At 51.4% G+C, this 13,944-nt stretch overlaps 1 protein-coding gene across 2 annotated transcripts; it reads left to right on the top strand.

Moving 5' to 3' along the window:
- The first annotated feature begins 2,906 nt into the window (after window positions 1–2,906).
- On the top strand, window positions 2,907–12,281 carry IRF8 (interferon regulatory factor 8). Of its 2 annotated transcripts, none has more exons than XM_064670986.1 (9): window positions 2,907–2,993; window positions 4,775–4,949; window positions 6,212–6,395; window positions 7,400–7,488; window positions 7,968–8,079; window positions 8,344–8,391; window positions 9,113–9,499; window positions 10,104–10,219; window positions 11,095–12,281. In XM_064670986.1, the coding sequence occupies exons 2-9, from the start codon at window positions 4,776–4,778 to the stop codon at window positions 11,269–11,271; spliced, it is 1,287 nt and encodes a 428-aa protein (XP_064527056.1). In that variant the 5' UTR covers window positions 2,907–2,993; window position 4,775; the 3' UTR covers window positions 11,272–12,281. The 2 variants fall into 2 exon arrangements, with proteins under 2 accessions (XP_064527056.1, XP_064527055.1); XM_064670985.1 differs by lacking the exon at window positions 2,907–2,993 and adding an exon at window positions 4,241–4,332.
- Window positions 12,282–13,944: the final 1,663 nt, after the last annotated feature.

Here is a 13,944-nt window from a genome sequence, read left to right as displayed (position 1 = left end):
GTATGGCTGGACTTGATTTGTGGTATTCCTAGTGGGAATAGAGAGATGGACTGACATGACCACTCTGCTGCTGTGTCCTGTTTCCCATTTTCTTGATGAGAACCACCAGCAAAATTCAAAATTTTAGAGACTCAGTGTTTAGCCATTATGTATAAAATTCTGGGGAAAAAAATATGGAGGCTTTTCACACCTTTTTCAGTGGAGAAAAGGGTCCCTGTGGCTGTTATTCCACATGGAAGTAATGCCATGGTTTGTGCCTGCAGCTTGCTCTGTGTGGGAAAACAATTAATGAGATCAAGGCCCATAAATGCTGTTGATGGAGTGGACTGAAGGGAGGTTGATCAAACCGGATCAATACTGAATTTAGAGCCTCTGTTATCATTTCAGGAAGCAGAAAAATGGAACTTGCACACAGGAAGAAAAAAGAGAAGAAAGTGGGTTTCTGGTGTTAATAGGAAGTCATTGGAGATGGGTGATAACAGAGATTAGGTCTGCAGTAGGTGTGATAACCTCACAGAGCGCTGTCTGTGCTGTCCCTGCTCCAGTCTGGATGGCCATGTCCTTCCTGTCCCACAGCTGCCCATCCCAGGATTCAAACATTCCCCAAAAAACTGTGGCACCAAAGCAAAACTTGGAAAAATCCCCCAGATTTGGGGAATCACAAGGGATACTCCCTGTAAACTGCAGCATCCCCTATGCCTGGCATCACAGCAACAACTGTGCCCAAACAGCATCTAAACCCGATTTCCCCCAAATCTGTGGAGCGACCCGGGCGAATATACATATTTTTCCACTCTGGCCCACATCAGTGGGACCTGTGGTGGCTTTAGGCTTTCTGGGAGCTGGAATGCAAGCCCTGGGGCAGGTAAAACCTGGCTGATTTCCACTCCTTTCTGCACTGCAAAGAGCACTGCACACTTGGCTGCTCAGCTCTCCTGTGCCACATCAGCTTTCCCAGAAGCCTGGTGCCTCTGGCGCAAGGAAAATCACTCCACTGAAGCGTGAATGAGCTTCCCAGGGTGTTGTTCACGCACAGGGAAATAGCTCGCGAGAAATTCCCGGCTCTGCTGCTCCCCCTAGGCATCCACATGTTCTTTTGCCAGCCACGGGCAAGGTTATGGGGCATCTCACTCCCAGCCTAAACTAAGTGCCTGAAAACCCATTTTAACGGAGTTATTATTTTATCCTCACTCCGGGGAATTTAGATTTTGCCTTTCCAGGCTGCCTATGAAGTGGAAGAGCCAAAATGAAACTGGAAGTGATGGGGTTACCCCACTCCATTGCAATCAGTCTCCAGGTCTTTGGTCTTCAGATGGGATGGAGAGGCTTGATTATATGAACACTCTTTAAAATATCCTGAATTTGCCAGAACTTTTACAAAATAAACAGTTTTTTGCAGGGGTGTCGGAGGCAGGATTGGTGTTGTGAGGGAAAGTGATACAAGCACTCTGCAAACAAGCTTAACTTTTTTTTTGGTCAAAAAAGAGAATTAATCCTCCTGATTGTATCTGGTTGTAAAAGATGTTTTTGGCTCTCCCCAAATCTCATGAGTAAGAATCTGATGAGGATCAGTTGGGTGTTTAAAAACAAGGATTGTTACAGCCGTTCTTTATTAGAAATGACAGGAAAGGTTGTGCACCTCGGATCTTTACTTTTATTAAACCATCTGTGCAGCTCCATACATTTCCCATTTCTCTGTATTACCCACATGGGAGTAATTATGGTTTTCTTCCAAGAAATCTGAGTGTAATCTGGTAATCCCGAAAAAAACCCCCTCTGAAGTCAGGCTGAAGATGGTCCTTTTTGCTCTGCTGTGGCCAGGGGCCCTGGCTGGGCATGGCCAGGCTGGGCTGGGGGAGCTGGGCACGGCCAGGGCACTGAGTCTGGCTGGGGAACAGTGGGAATGGCCAGGACAGGGAGAGAGGGACTGATCCAGGACTGTGGATTGATCCAGGATGGAACTGGAAGCTGCCAGGGAATGGATTTAACTGGAATCAGAAGACTGACTGGGGGTGGGGGATGGACCAATCTGGGATGGGGAAGATTGGTCTGGGGCTGGGGAGGGACCAATTTGGGACTGGGAATGGGCTGATCTATGACTGGGGAGACCAGCTGGAAACTGGGGAGACTGGTTGGAAACAGGTGAGGGATGAATCTGAGACTGAAGAGAGTGGTCTGGGACTGGGGATGGAATGATCTGGGACTGGGAATGGAACAATCTGGTAATGAGGCATGACTGAGCTGGAAGTGGGGATGGACCGATTTGGGATAGAAGAGATTGGTCTGCGACTGGGGAGGGACCAATCTGGGACTAGGGAAACTGATGTGGGACTGGGGAGGCTGGTCTGGGACTGGGGAGGCTGGATGGGACTGGATTGATCTGGGACTGGGGAGACTTCCCAAAATGGGGAAGGTTGATCTGGGGCTGAGGATGGACTGATCTGGGACTGGGGATATTGATCTGAGACTGGGGACGGACTGATCTGGGACTGGGCATGGACCAGTCTGGGACTGGGAAAAGACTGATCTGGAACTGGGGAAACTGGTTTGGAACTGGGAGTGGAATAATCTGAGACAGGGAAGGCTGGTCTGGGGCTGGGGAGGGACCGACCTTTGCGAGGCTGAGCTCACCTCGGTTCGGGTCAGCACAGGAGACGAACCGGCACGAGGCTGACCCGGGACATGGGCGGGTCACCCCGCCCCGGCCCCGCCCCCTCCCGCGAGGCCCCGCCCCCTCCCGCGAGGCCCCGCCCCCCGAGGTCAGCTGATTTCGGGGAAGGCCGCGCGCTTCAGAGAAAGCGGCGCGGGTCGCGCGCGCCCCGCCGGGCGGCTCCCCATTGGTCGGGGCCTTGTCGGGGAGGCGGCCTCCCATTGGCGGAGCCGCTCGAGGGCGGGTTCGATGCCGGCCCCTCCCCGGCGGCCCCTATATAAGGCGGGGGCGGTGCGCGGCGCGGGTGCGGCACCGGGAGCGGGACGGTATCGGCACCGGGCAGGTATCGGCACCGGGCAGGTATCGGCACCGAGCGGCGGGAGGGCAGGGACCCACATCGACCCCTAACCCGACTGTCCGCACGCCTCTGGGTTGCGGGAAAGGACAGGGGGGTTTCGAGACCGTGGTGATGAGCGGCGAACACCACCCGGTTCTTGTGGTCCGCTGCAGGTCGCGGGAAGCGCTGCTCCCGTTGCCCCGGGGCACAGCCCGGGATGGGCGGGCTGGAGCTGCGGTGCTGGACGGCAGGGGGATGGTCCGGGGCTGCTCTGCCCGCCCGCTTTGCTGGCGGCCGGTCCCCCCGAGTAGAGAGGTGGGGAGGTCTCCTTGCCCATGTCCCGGGTGTGTTGGCTCGCGTGGGTGGTGGCAGCCGGGGGGGCTTGTTGAACGTCCAGGGGAGCGGAGATGGAGCTCCAGCCTCTGGCAGTGACGAGAAGAAGCTTTCTAGAAAATGAGATAACCTAAAGTCCCATTTCAGCAGGATTTTTGCGGTTCTTGGTGTGACAGGTTTGGTGCAGGAGCCCCCAGAGATGCTCTGTGTACCCCCATCCCTCCAGGGATGATCTGTGGTGTGTCCTTTGGAACATCTAGCTGGGATCCAGAGCTGTGCCCTTGGTGGTGTTTTGGCTGTTGCTGTTGGTTCTCACGATCTCTAAAAGCAGAGTTTGTGCTGTGGATGGCCGAGGGCGTCACTGTGTCCTGCTGGGCAGCCGTGGAGAAGGGACAGAAGTTGGTGGCACAGAGCTGGTGGGAGCCCATAGGAGCTGCTGTGTCTCAGGCTGTGCTGGGAACAGCTTATTTTCTCCCCAAATCTTCCAATGGAGAAGTAAATAACAAATGAGGGAGAGGTGGTCCTGTAAAATTTGCAGGAGGGCTGTGAGCACAAAATGCTTGGAGAGCTGATCCTGGGGCTGCTGGTCACTTCTGCCAGGCCACCAGCTCCTGCAGGTCATGGTGTGGAGGTGACTGGAGGTGCAGGGAGGGTTGAACCTGGAACTTTGCTTCCAGCTGGATGGGAGAAGCTTTCTCATGGATCCTTCATGAAGTCCTCCGGTGATTTTGGCTAAAAATGACCTGAGGTCCCCAGCAAGGGTGGTTTGGCCTTACCCTGCTCCATCCTGGCATTGTCCCTCTGTTCCAGAGGTTGGTTGTGTGTTTTCCATGCCTATGGTGACTTGGAATGCTGCTTGGAATCAGCACCTGCTCCCCAGATAGGCAGTGCCTGGTGAGAGGGGCTGCTTCTCCTCTGGGGCAGATCCTTGTGCCAAGACCAGGGACAGCTCTCAGACCCATCACTAATGGGTGTCTGCCATGGAACGTCCTGTCTGCTGTCACTTGCTCAGGTGCTTTAATCCCCATCCATCTGCTTCCTATGTGACTTATCCCCCAGCAAAATAGGAGTAAGCAGAGCACCAAGTCAGCTGGTTGTGTGAGCAGAGCTTTGATAGAGCTGGAGAAAGGATCTGTAGCAATTTAGAGGAAATTCTCTTGATTTTTGTCATTGTGAAAGAAGCAGCGGTGGGTATTTTAGTCACAGAATTATAGAATAATGAAGTCCCAGAATGGTTTGGGTTGGAAGGGACCTTAAAGATCACTTCATTCCAACCCCTTGCCGTGGGCAGACATTGGCACGTGGGACTCTCAAAGATGCCAGAAGCTTCTTGACCCTGCAGGCAGTGCCACTGCCAGCTGTGCACGGGGCAAAACAGCCTGATCCCTGTGCTCCACCTTAGGTGGGATGGTCCTGGGAGAGCTAACAGGGCTTGGACCTCTCCCCCCATCCAGGATGTGTGACCGGAACGGCGGCCGGCGGCTCCGGCAGTGGCTGATCGAGCAGATTGACAGTGAGATGTACCCCGGGCTCATCTGGGAGAACGAGGAGAAATCCATGTTCCGCATCCCCTGGAAGCACGCTGGGAAGCAGGACTACAACCAGGAGGTGGATGCTTCTATTTTCAAGGTAGGGGCAGATATTGGATGCCTTTTCTTGGTTAATTGTGGTCTCTGTGGTGCTGTTTTGTCCCCTGGATGAGTCCCACTGGTGGGACGTGTCCATGATGAGTCTGTTTTGCATCTCTAACCCTTGCAGGAGATGCTTCACCCTGCAATTGGTCTCCCAGGCTCTTTTGGGGGCATTTATTCCTTTCTGTCAAATGTTGGTACCAGTTTTGGTACCAAGAACTTCAGCACAGCCATATAACAGCACCGTGGAGAGGCTCACAGCCCCATCCAGAGCTGCTTTTTGAGACCAAAAACCAGTTCATACAGGTTCACTAGGTTTGCTTTCATCATATTTGAATCCAGGTCTTATATGAGAAGGAACTCTGTGTTCATTTTGCCCTACTCTAAACTTGTCAGCTTTTCTTGATAAAAGGCTGGATTTATAAAAAAACCCCAAAAACCTAAAAAGACTTAGCAGGACGGAAGGAAGGATTTCACTGAAGCAGAGGGGATTTCCAGTTTAGGGTTAAAATGGGAAAATTCCATACTAAAAAAGAAAGGTCAGATCTTACCCAGGAATTCCCTTCCCTCTGCTTCCACTCCCAAATATCTGTACTGGTGAGGGAGTTTACTCTCAGGGCAGTGACAGCTGGTTAACAGCTGTTTTGAGAGCACTGAGTTATGAGGATGGCATTGAATTAATCACCTGAAGATACAGAAAGAGCTATAAAATAAATATGTATATTTAAAAAATACCTATTTTGCAATCTCCCTTCAAGAGTAAAATCTATTCTCCTACCAAAAGCACAAATTATGCTCTGATCTTAAAGGGAAACCAGCTTTCCTTTATTAGTCAGGAGCTGGAAAATGAAGTTTATTTTGATTTTTATTTGAGGTGTTACTGGGGTGTTAGGAACAACACTTTGAGATTCCTCAGATTCCCAGTATTCTGAGTTGGTGCAGATGTGAAGCCAGATATTATGATCTTGACCTCTGCTTTTTTAAAACTTGAGTTTTAAAAGAATTTTCTGCATCCCTGGGGCAGGTAGTGCTGCCCTACACCCAAATACCCACCTCCAGGTGTGGGGGCTGTGCATCTGTCTGCAGTCTAGGAGTGAAACAGCAAATACCCATGGGATGGTTGGGAGGGGGCAAGGGGCAGAGCAAGATGCAAAATGTTTTCTGAAGCCCCAGCTCCTTCCTCCTTGGGGTTGAGAGGGTTTGTAGAGCTCAGGTGGAGGATTACGTTCTCTTTTTTTCTGTTGTTGTTCTGTGCTTTAGGCCTGGGCTGTCTTCAAAGGCAAGTTCAAAGAAGGTGACAAAGCTGAGCCGGCCACGTGGAAGACGCGGCTGCGCTGCGCTTTGAACAAGAGCCCTGACTTTGAGGAGGTGACAGACAGGTCCCAGCTGGACATCTCTGAGCCCTACAAGGTCTACAGGATCGTGCCAGAGGAGGAGCAGAAATGTGAGTGCCCCAGTGAAGGACTGAGCCCTGTTGTGGGTCCATCTGTAACCAGGGACTCGTGCTGCTAACCTGTGTCTGAGCAGAGCTTCCTGGCCAGACCCTGCTCTGGTACCGTGTCTATTTATTTGTCCTGCTTTGCAGATGTCCCCATGTCACTGCAGTGCCAGGAGGGGAGGAGGAAGGACAGGCTTGTTTTTCTAACCCCCTAAACAGCTACTTAGGGGACAACTGCAGCATTGTGTAAGCTTCCATCCCCTAAGGATGTCGTAGGGGCAAATCCCATATCCTTCCCTGCTTGGGGGAGGTACGTGAGCCCAAACCCCTTGTCCTCCCAATGCCTGCCCTGTGTACATGGTGGGGAGCTGCAATTAATCCCTCTCTTGCCAGCAGTGGTGGAGGAGCAGCAATTCTGCAGAGCTGCTGTGATGTCTGGTGTGGCTCAGGTCACACTAAGTATATCTCTATTTGTGGTTAGGGGTGTGTGTGTGCGCTTTTTCCTTTTTTATTTAAGTTTAAAATTTGCAAAAAAGTAATTATTTTGCTGTCAGGAAATCTGCCTTTAGCATCTCTGTCTCCTCTAGCCTGTTTACACAGGGGGCTGTGCTGCCTCTATGCAAATGGCACTGCAGGTTCCCACCAGCAGCATGACTGCACTAGGGTGGCTGGTGGAAAAAAGGAGAAGCAGCAGCAGCAGCCCCAGTCTCTGGGGTGCTCAAAAAAACCCCCAAACCTCTCCTCTGCTCTAGCTCTGTCTCTGCTACCAACCAGAATTTTGATTTGCCTTGCTGCTGCTTGCTGTGCAGTGGGACAGTGGGTTATAAATTTAATTTTTGGTCCTAAAAAGCAGCTGTGGAGGGGGCTGTGAGCCTCTCCAAGATGCTGTTACATGGCTGTGCAGTGCTGTGGTTCTTGGTTTTATAACTTTCATGGTGTGAAAGGTTTTTAAAGCCCATCATTGAGATGAGGTGTGTGTGTCCTCACTGCATCCCTGCCTCTCCTTCCAGGCAAAGCAGGTGTTGGCAATGGGAGCAACCTGAATGATGTCACGGAGATGGACTGCAGCTCCTCTGCAATCGATGACCTCATCAAAGAGGTAAGTCCTCACTGTGACTGGAGGTCACCTGGGCTGGAGGGGCACTGATGGGCCAAGTTGTCTGATAAAGCGTTGTCTCCCAAAAATTCAATCTGCAAAGCTCTGGGGATCAGCAGTGCTGGATTCTGCAGCTCATCCATGTGAGCCAGCATCTAGGGTGTGGCTATGATGATGCTCCTGCTTCTGATGGGCATCTGGGTGGGTGAGACCTTCACTAGGAGATGGAGTCTGTGTCACAGCTCTGTTCCCCTTCTCAGCCATGTCACATCCAGCTGATTCTGCTCAGTAGCTCTTGAGGGTGTTATTCGAGTGTACAACCTGGGCAATGCCAAACTTGGTCTTTCCAACCCAAAAAATTCATTGGCATCCTGCTGGCATTGCCATTTGGACCCTCTCTGAGTGCTGCAAGTGCCTTGCTGGAGGACAGCTCTGCCCGAGGCATCAAACCTGCTCTGATCTCGGTATCTGGTCCTCCATAGCCCCCCTGTGTGGATGAATACCTGGGGATCATCAAGAGGAGCCCCTCACCCCCCCAGGAGACCTGCAGAAACCCCCCAATACCCGACTGGTGGGTGCAGCAGCCCAACCCTGGTAAGTGGCTGACAGTGTGTGTGGTGTTTGGGACTGAGGTTTGTCTGGGGCAGGAAAAATCTCCTTGTGCAGTGATATGTAACAGACAGCAGCTGCATTTTGTCTTTCTTATTAAGAATATTTAAACTGGGAGTTTTTGCTGGCATCTCCTGTGTCAGAGCTGGGAAGCCTGGGACAGAAAACCAGGGGGGTGGTGGGGGAAAACGGGGGATTGGGGTTTGGGAAATGGGCACGTAGGCTCAGCTTGGCTTTCTCTGCCCACAGCGTTGCCCCTGATGAACGGATACTCTGGCTATGAGCAGTATCATTCAGGTAAGGCACCTCACCTGGACATTGGATACCTCTCTAGGGTTCAGCCTCTGTGTGTGGTGGCAGAAGGTGGCTCTGACTCTGCTCCTTGCCTTGAGAGGGAGGCTTTGCTCTGGGTTTAGGAGGTGCTGCACCCTCCTGATTATCCACAGGGTTTTCACACTGAGCAGAGACACATCCTACCTGCTGTTCTGTGGCCCTGGTGTGGGTGCTGTGCTGGGATGTTGGGATGCTGGGATCAGCCATGCCTTTGGCATGGGGGGATCTGCCCACAGCAAGGAGAGGGAGTTCCATATATTTTACGGCCATAAGCTAAACCACAAGAAGTTCCACCTCAAGATGAGGAAGAACTTCTTTCCACTGAGGGTGGCAGAGCACTGGAACAGCTGTTCAGGGAGGATGTGGAGTCTCCTTCTCTGGAGACATTCCAAACCCACCTGGATGTGTTCCTGTGTCACCTGCTCTGGGTGACCCTGCCTTGGCAGGGGGGTTGGACTGGAGGATCTCCAGAGGTCCCTTCCAACCCCAAAGATTCTGTGATATTGGGAGCTCTCACTTCTGACCAGCACTGTACCAGTCTAAATGCCCTGGGAGAGATGTCTCTTCATCGAGTGAGACTTGCTCCCAGGAAACTTTGCTGCCCTCACAGAGTTTGGGCATTGCAGTGAGGAGCAGGCACGGTTTGCCTTCTCCTGATGAGATGTCTGTGCCTGTCACCTTCCAGGTTACTCCCAGATGGTGATCAGCTTCTACTACAGCGGGAAGCTGGTGGGCCACGTCAGCACCTCATGCTCTGAGGGCTGCAGGATCGCTCTGGGCCAGCCCTCTGGCCACGGGGAGAAGCTCTATGCCCCGGATGCCCTGGAGCATGTCCGGTTCCCCTCGGCTGACGCCATCCCGAATGACCGCCAGAAGCAGATCACCAGGAAGCTCTTTGGACACCTGGAGAGGGGTGTCCTGCTGCACAGCAACAAGCAGGGCATCTTCATCAAGAGGCTGTGCCAGGGCAGGGTCTTCTGCAGCGGGAACACCGTGGTCTACAAGGACAGGCCCAACAAACTGGAGCGGGATGAGGTGGTGAAGATATTTGACACCAGCTTGTTCTTCAGAGGTCTGTAGGAACCTTCTGTTCTTGCTTCTTTACATTAGGACCTCTGCCCTTTCCTATGGGAAATAAATCCCTGAACTAGTTGATTTGAGCTGATCAGCCAACAGATGTGGTGAACAACCATGGTGGGCAGGAGTGGAGTTGGGAAACCTTCAGGAGGGGGAAGAAGGGGATGGGATGAGGGGGGTGGTCCCCATGGCTCTGCCCAGGAACTTCTCCCTGGAGAAGGTGAAGCAGTTCTGGGATCCCAAAGCCTTGGGACAATGCACAAGGAATTTCTGGAGCCTGCACCCAGTGAAGGACCCCCTTGGGCCGTATGGTGGGCTTGAAAGGGTAGAGCCCTTTTTCCTCAGGGCACTTTGAAGTCATCACTGCCCATCACTGATGGGTTCCCTGAGTGCTCTGAACGAGTAGGTGATGCTACCAGATCTAGGAAGGAATAACCTGGTGTTTTGGGTCACTTGGCAAATTCGTCCCTGTTGGAGTCTTTGCACAATGAAAGTGGCTTCTCTTGAGCCCACAGCTTCCTTTCACAGCAAAGGGTGGTTGATCCCAGAGCTGTTGTAACCAGGGCTGGCAGCTTCCAAGTGTTGCCCTCTCCTTGCAGAGCTGCAGCAGTACTACAACAACCAGGGCCGCTTCCCAGACAGCAGAGTCATGCTGTGCTTTGGAGAGGAGTTCCCAGACACTGTGCCACCAAGGTGTAAGCTCATCCTTGTCCAGGTATGGAGGGTTGGGGAAAAAAAGGGTAATATGGTCCAGAAAAGGTGGGAATTTCAACAGCAGAGCTCCATGAATAGGGCTCTAGCTTCAAACCCTGGAGCTGCAGGGAATTTGGGTGCCTGAATTGGTGGGGTGGCAGGTGTGATGTGAGTGTTGGCTTATCCACAGCCTCCTGAGAGGTGCTTGGGCTGTTTCTCGTCAGATTCCTTGATCTGGGTGGATCTTGTTTGCAAACAAAGCTCCTGAAGGGTAAAAGCTTTTCTAAACAGCTATAGAAAATCATCTCTTCCTCCTGCTCCTGCTTCTTGGTACTAGGACCTCTTCCCTTTCCTGTGGGAAATGGGGAAGTAAATCCCTGATTTAGGCTGATGAGCCATCAGATGTGGTGAACAACTGTGGTTGGCAGAAGTGGGGTTGGGGAACCTTTAGGAGGGTGAGGGAGGGGGTGGGATGAGGGGGTCAGTCCTCATGGCTCTGCCCAGAAATTTCTCCCTGGAGGATCTGCAGCAATTCTGGGGTCAAAAAGCCTTGGGGCAGGGGGTTACTGGAGTCTCTTAGGCCAACCAGGCTGCAGCAGCAGAGACATGACACAGAGGGCACAAGGAGGGTGTTGCATCCCTCCTTGAGCAAGGAGAGACCCACCAAGTCTGTGAGGTCCTGGAGGGGACTTTACATGGTCAGAGACTGGTGCTGTGCCTCCCTGCACAACTTTCTGACCTGGTCACCTCCTGCCTTGGGTGTCTGCACCAGAGGATCACTCTGTATGTGCTGGGACACCCCCAAGCCTGTCCTTGTACCTCTGTCTCTACTAAGAGGAGCTCCTGTGACTGCTCCTTTATTCCTTGGCTTATTGCATGTCTTTTCTTCTTGCACAGGTGGAGCAGTTGTATGTCAAGCAGGTGGTGGAGGAGGCTGGGAAGACCTGCAGCAGCAACCCCATGCTCCCCATGGCTGATGAGCCCCAGCATGACCAGGTGTACAGGATCTTCCAGGACATCTGCACGACACACCAGCGGCCGCTCTTCCGAGAAAACCAACAGATTGCTGTCTGAGCCTCCTCCTCTGCACTCAGAGTGTGGTGGTTCGGGTTGATCTAGACCCAAACTAGTCCCATGGGTGCCTAAAATCCCTTTTAAGAAAAGTTGGGTTTTGTTCTTTGCTGTTTCCAGTCAGTATAAATCCAGTAGTAAAAATTGCCATGAGCAAGTAGGCTGGGGGCTCAGTGTCCATTCTGCAAACAATTTATGATAAAAATAATTTTTGTAGTCCCAGGACTGTTTATAGCTCATGGCTGGGGGAGGAGGGAGTGTCCAAGCTGTGCAGGAAGGTCAGGGCTGGCTTTGTTTGTGTTGCCTTTGTTAATGGCCAGTCAAGCAGAACCAAAAATCAACAGCTATAACGACCTGCCTCCTTGATCTGCAACTCAGACCTTGCTGAGAATAGTAATTTTGTAGGAGGTGATTCTTGGAAAAACCTTAAAATGCTCAAATTTAGGAAATTATTTCTAGGAATCAGCTTTCCCCCTCCAAAGAGTCCTGCTGATGGAAGACAGGGTGTGCCTTCCAAGGAGAACTTCTGAAATTCCTCTTTATTTTTGCTATGAGATTTATTTTTGCTATGAGGTTTATCTTTCATAACAAAGTGTATTGAAATTTGGAAACTATTGCAGAGATTCTATATGTAAATGTTGAATATAAGAACTATAGGAATCTTAATTTTTTCCTAACCAGAGACAGAGTTTATATAAATATATATAAATCTTTAATTTTAAAGATCGCAGCGTAGTGTGAATAGTTTGGCTTCACCCTCCCAAACACACGTGTTGGGCTCTCCCAAGCGTGACCAGGCAGCGTCATCCATGTGTAAATCCTTGTTAACATGCTCTGTGTGTGCCCCAGCACTGGGGACCTGCTGGGCCATGGGGCTGGTGCCTTACAAACCAGGCCTGCACATGTGGGCGTGCCACCAAGCTGCCTATTTATTTTATGCCTGAGGTTCATTAATTGTTTTGTAATTTTTTTCTTTTTTTATTTCCCTGCAATTAAAGTGCTATAATTTTGTATTTCTCTTGCAAAGTGGTTTTTGGGTGCAATGGGTGGGGTCTCAAAGCGGGTGGGGAGAGTCTGGGGTCTCTGACTTGCTTGTAATTTGGTCTTACCTGTGGTGGAGTCTGTGTTAAACCTCTATCAGCTCCATCCTGCTCCATTACTTCCTGGATTCATCTCCTGTCAGGAAAGAGATAAGTCAGAATGCTGTAATGCATGGAGGGAAGGAAAGGATATCACTTGCAGATCCTTCATTCTGGGGAGGATGAAGGTATGTCCCTGCTCATCTGCCACAGCACTGACCTGGATGTTCTTAGCTCTGTGCCCTGGGCTGCAATGCTTCGAGGTCATGGGATGGGATGGGGGCAGCTATTTATGGTTCTGCTCAAAGGCTTCCTCTTTTCCCTCTCCCATGGGAGTTGGGAGCATTTCCCCCTTGTCATCTTGTGGGCAGCCAAGTACATTGCAGCCACTTGCTCATTCCCTGTTACCCCTTCAGAGGGGAGGAAAACTGGAAAGAAAAGGTAAACCTAGTGCCTTGAGATAAGAACAGTTTAATAATTTAAGGAAGAAATTCTTTAATTAAAGAGGAAATTCTTCCCTTTGAGGGAAGGGGGGAGACCCTGGCACAGGTTGCCCAGAGAAGCTGTGGCTGCCCCATCCCTGGAAGTGTCCAAGGCCAGTTTGGAGCAACCTGGCTTCCACTTCCAGTGGAAGTTGTCCCTGCCCATGGCAAGGGGTGGAACGAGATGAGCTTTAAGGTCCCTTCCAACCCAAATTGTTCTGTGATTCTAATTAAAAAAAATAAAATATAATGATACTTATAAAAAGGAATAAAAGCCAAGAGAAATAACTGATGCACAATACCATTGCTCACCCCTACTAAGAAAAAAATTGTCTCAGTGGAAACCAGGGCACTTCTCTATCCAGGTTTCTCATGGGGCCTGGTCTAGCGGGGGTGGGTGGTGTTTGGGAACCACCAAGGGTGAGAAGGGAGCATCTACCTTGGTCAGATGAGGTCAATGTTGCAGCAGGGGCAGCTGAGCATCTGCACCCTCACCTGCCTGCACTTCAAGCCTGTGTTTGGGACAACACCTCAAGAGGTTCTGGAAGGGTGAGGACCCTTGCCCCAGTGATGGACAGAGGTGAACTCCAGCTCCTTCCTCACAGCAGGGTCTGTTATGTGGTCTGGGGCAGCCCTGCCAAGGTGCGCAGGTAGGGAAGAACTGGTCTTCACAGGGATGATCCTGGTACTCAAGACCCCAGGGATGCAGGCATTTTTGAGGGGGATGGCTGGAGATCCAGGCAGCTGGAGACTGAGTTCCCTTAGAAGATGCTGAGGAGGTCGATGCAAAACTGGCCTCTCTACTTAGGTAGCAGAAAAGTGCTGATCTGCCTTTCTCTGTGAATGACAGAGCCCTTCCCAAGCACGAGTGTGTCCTCAGGACACAATCAAGGTGTGAGGACCCTGACCTGAGGTGAGTTGACCATAGCTCATGTCTGCCAAGAGGCTCTACATCTGCAGCTGTTTTGGGGGGGGGCAACTCAGCCTTCACAGTGAAACCTCCCTAAAAAAATCAAGTGTTCAACTCTTGTGGGACTTGAAGCTGAGCCCCCTGCAGTTACAGCCTCTGTCCCAAAGAGCTATAGGTGCACAGTGGACAACACACAATTTACAGC

This window comes from Pseudopipra pipra, chromosome 14 (genome assembly GCF_036250125.1).
Source record: "Pseudopipra pipra isolate bDixPip1 chromosome 14, bDixPip1.hap1, whole genome shotgun sequence".
NCBI classification, from domain to species: Eukaryota; Metazoa; Chordata; class Aves; order Passeriformes; family Pipridae; genus Pseudopipra; species Pseudopipra pipra.
The sequence above is the reverse complement of the archived record's forward strand: the minus strand, read 5'-3'. Positions and strand labels throughout refer to the sequence as shown.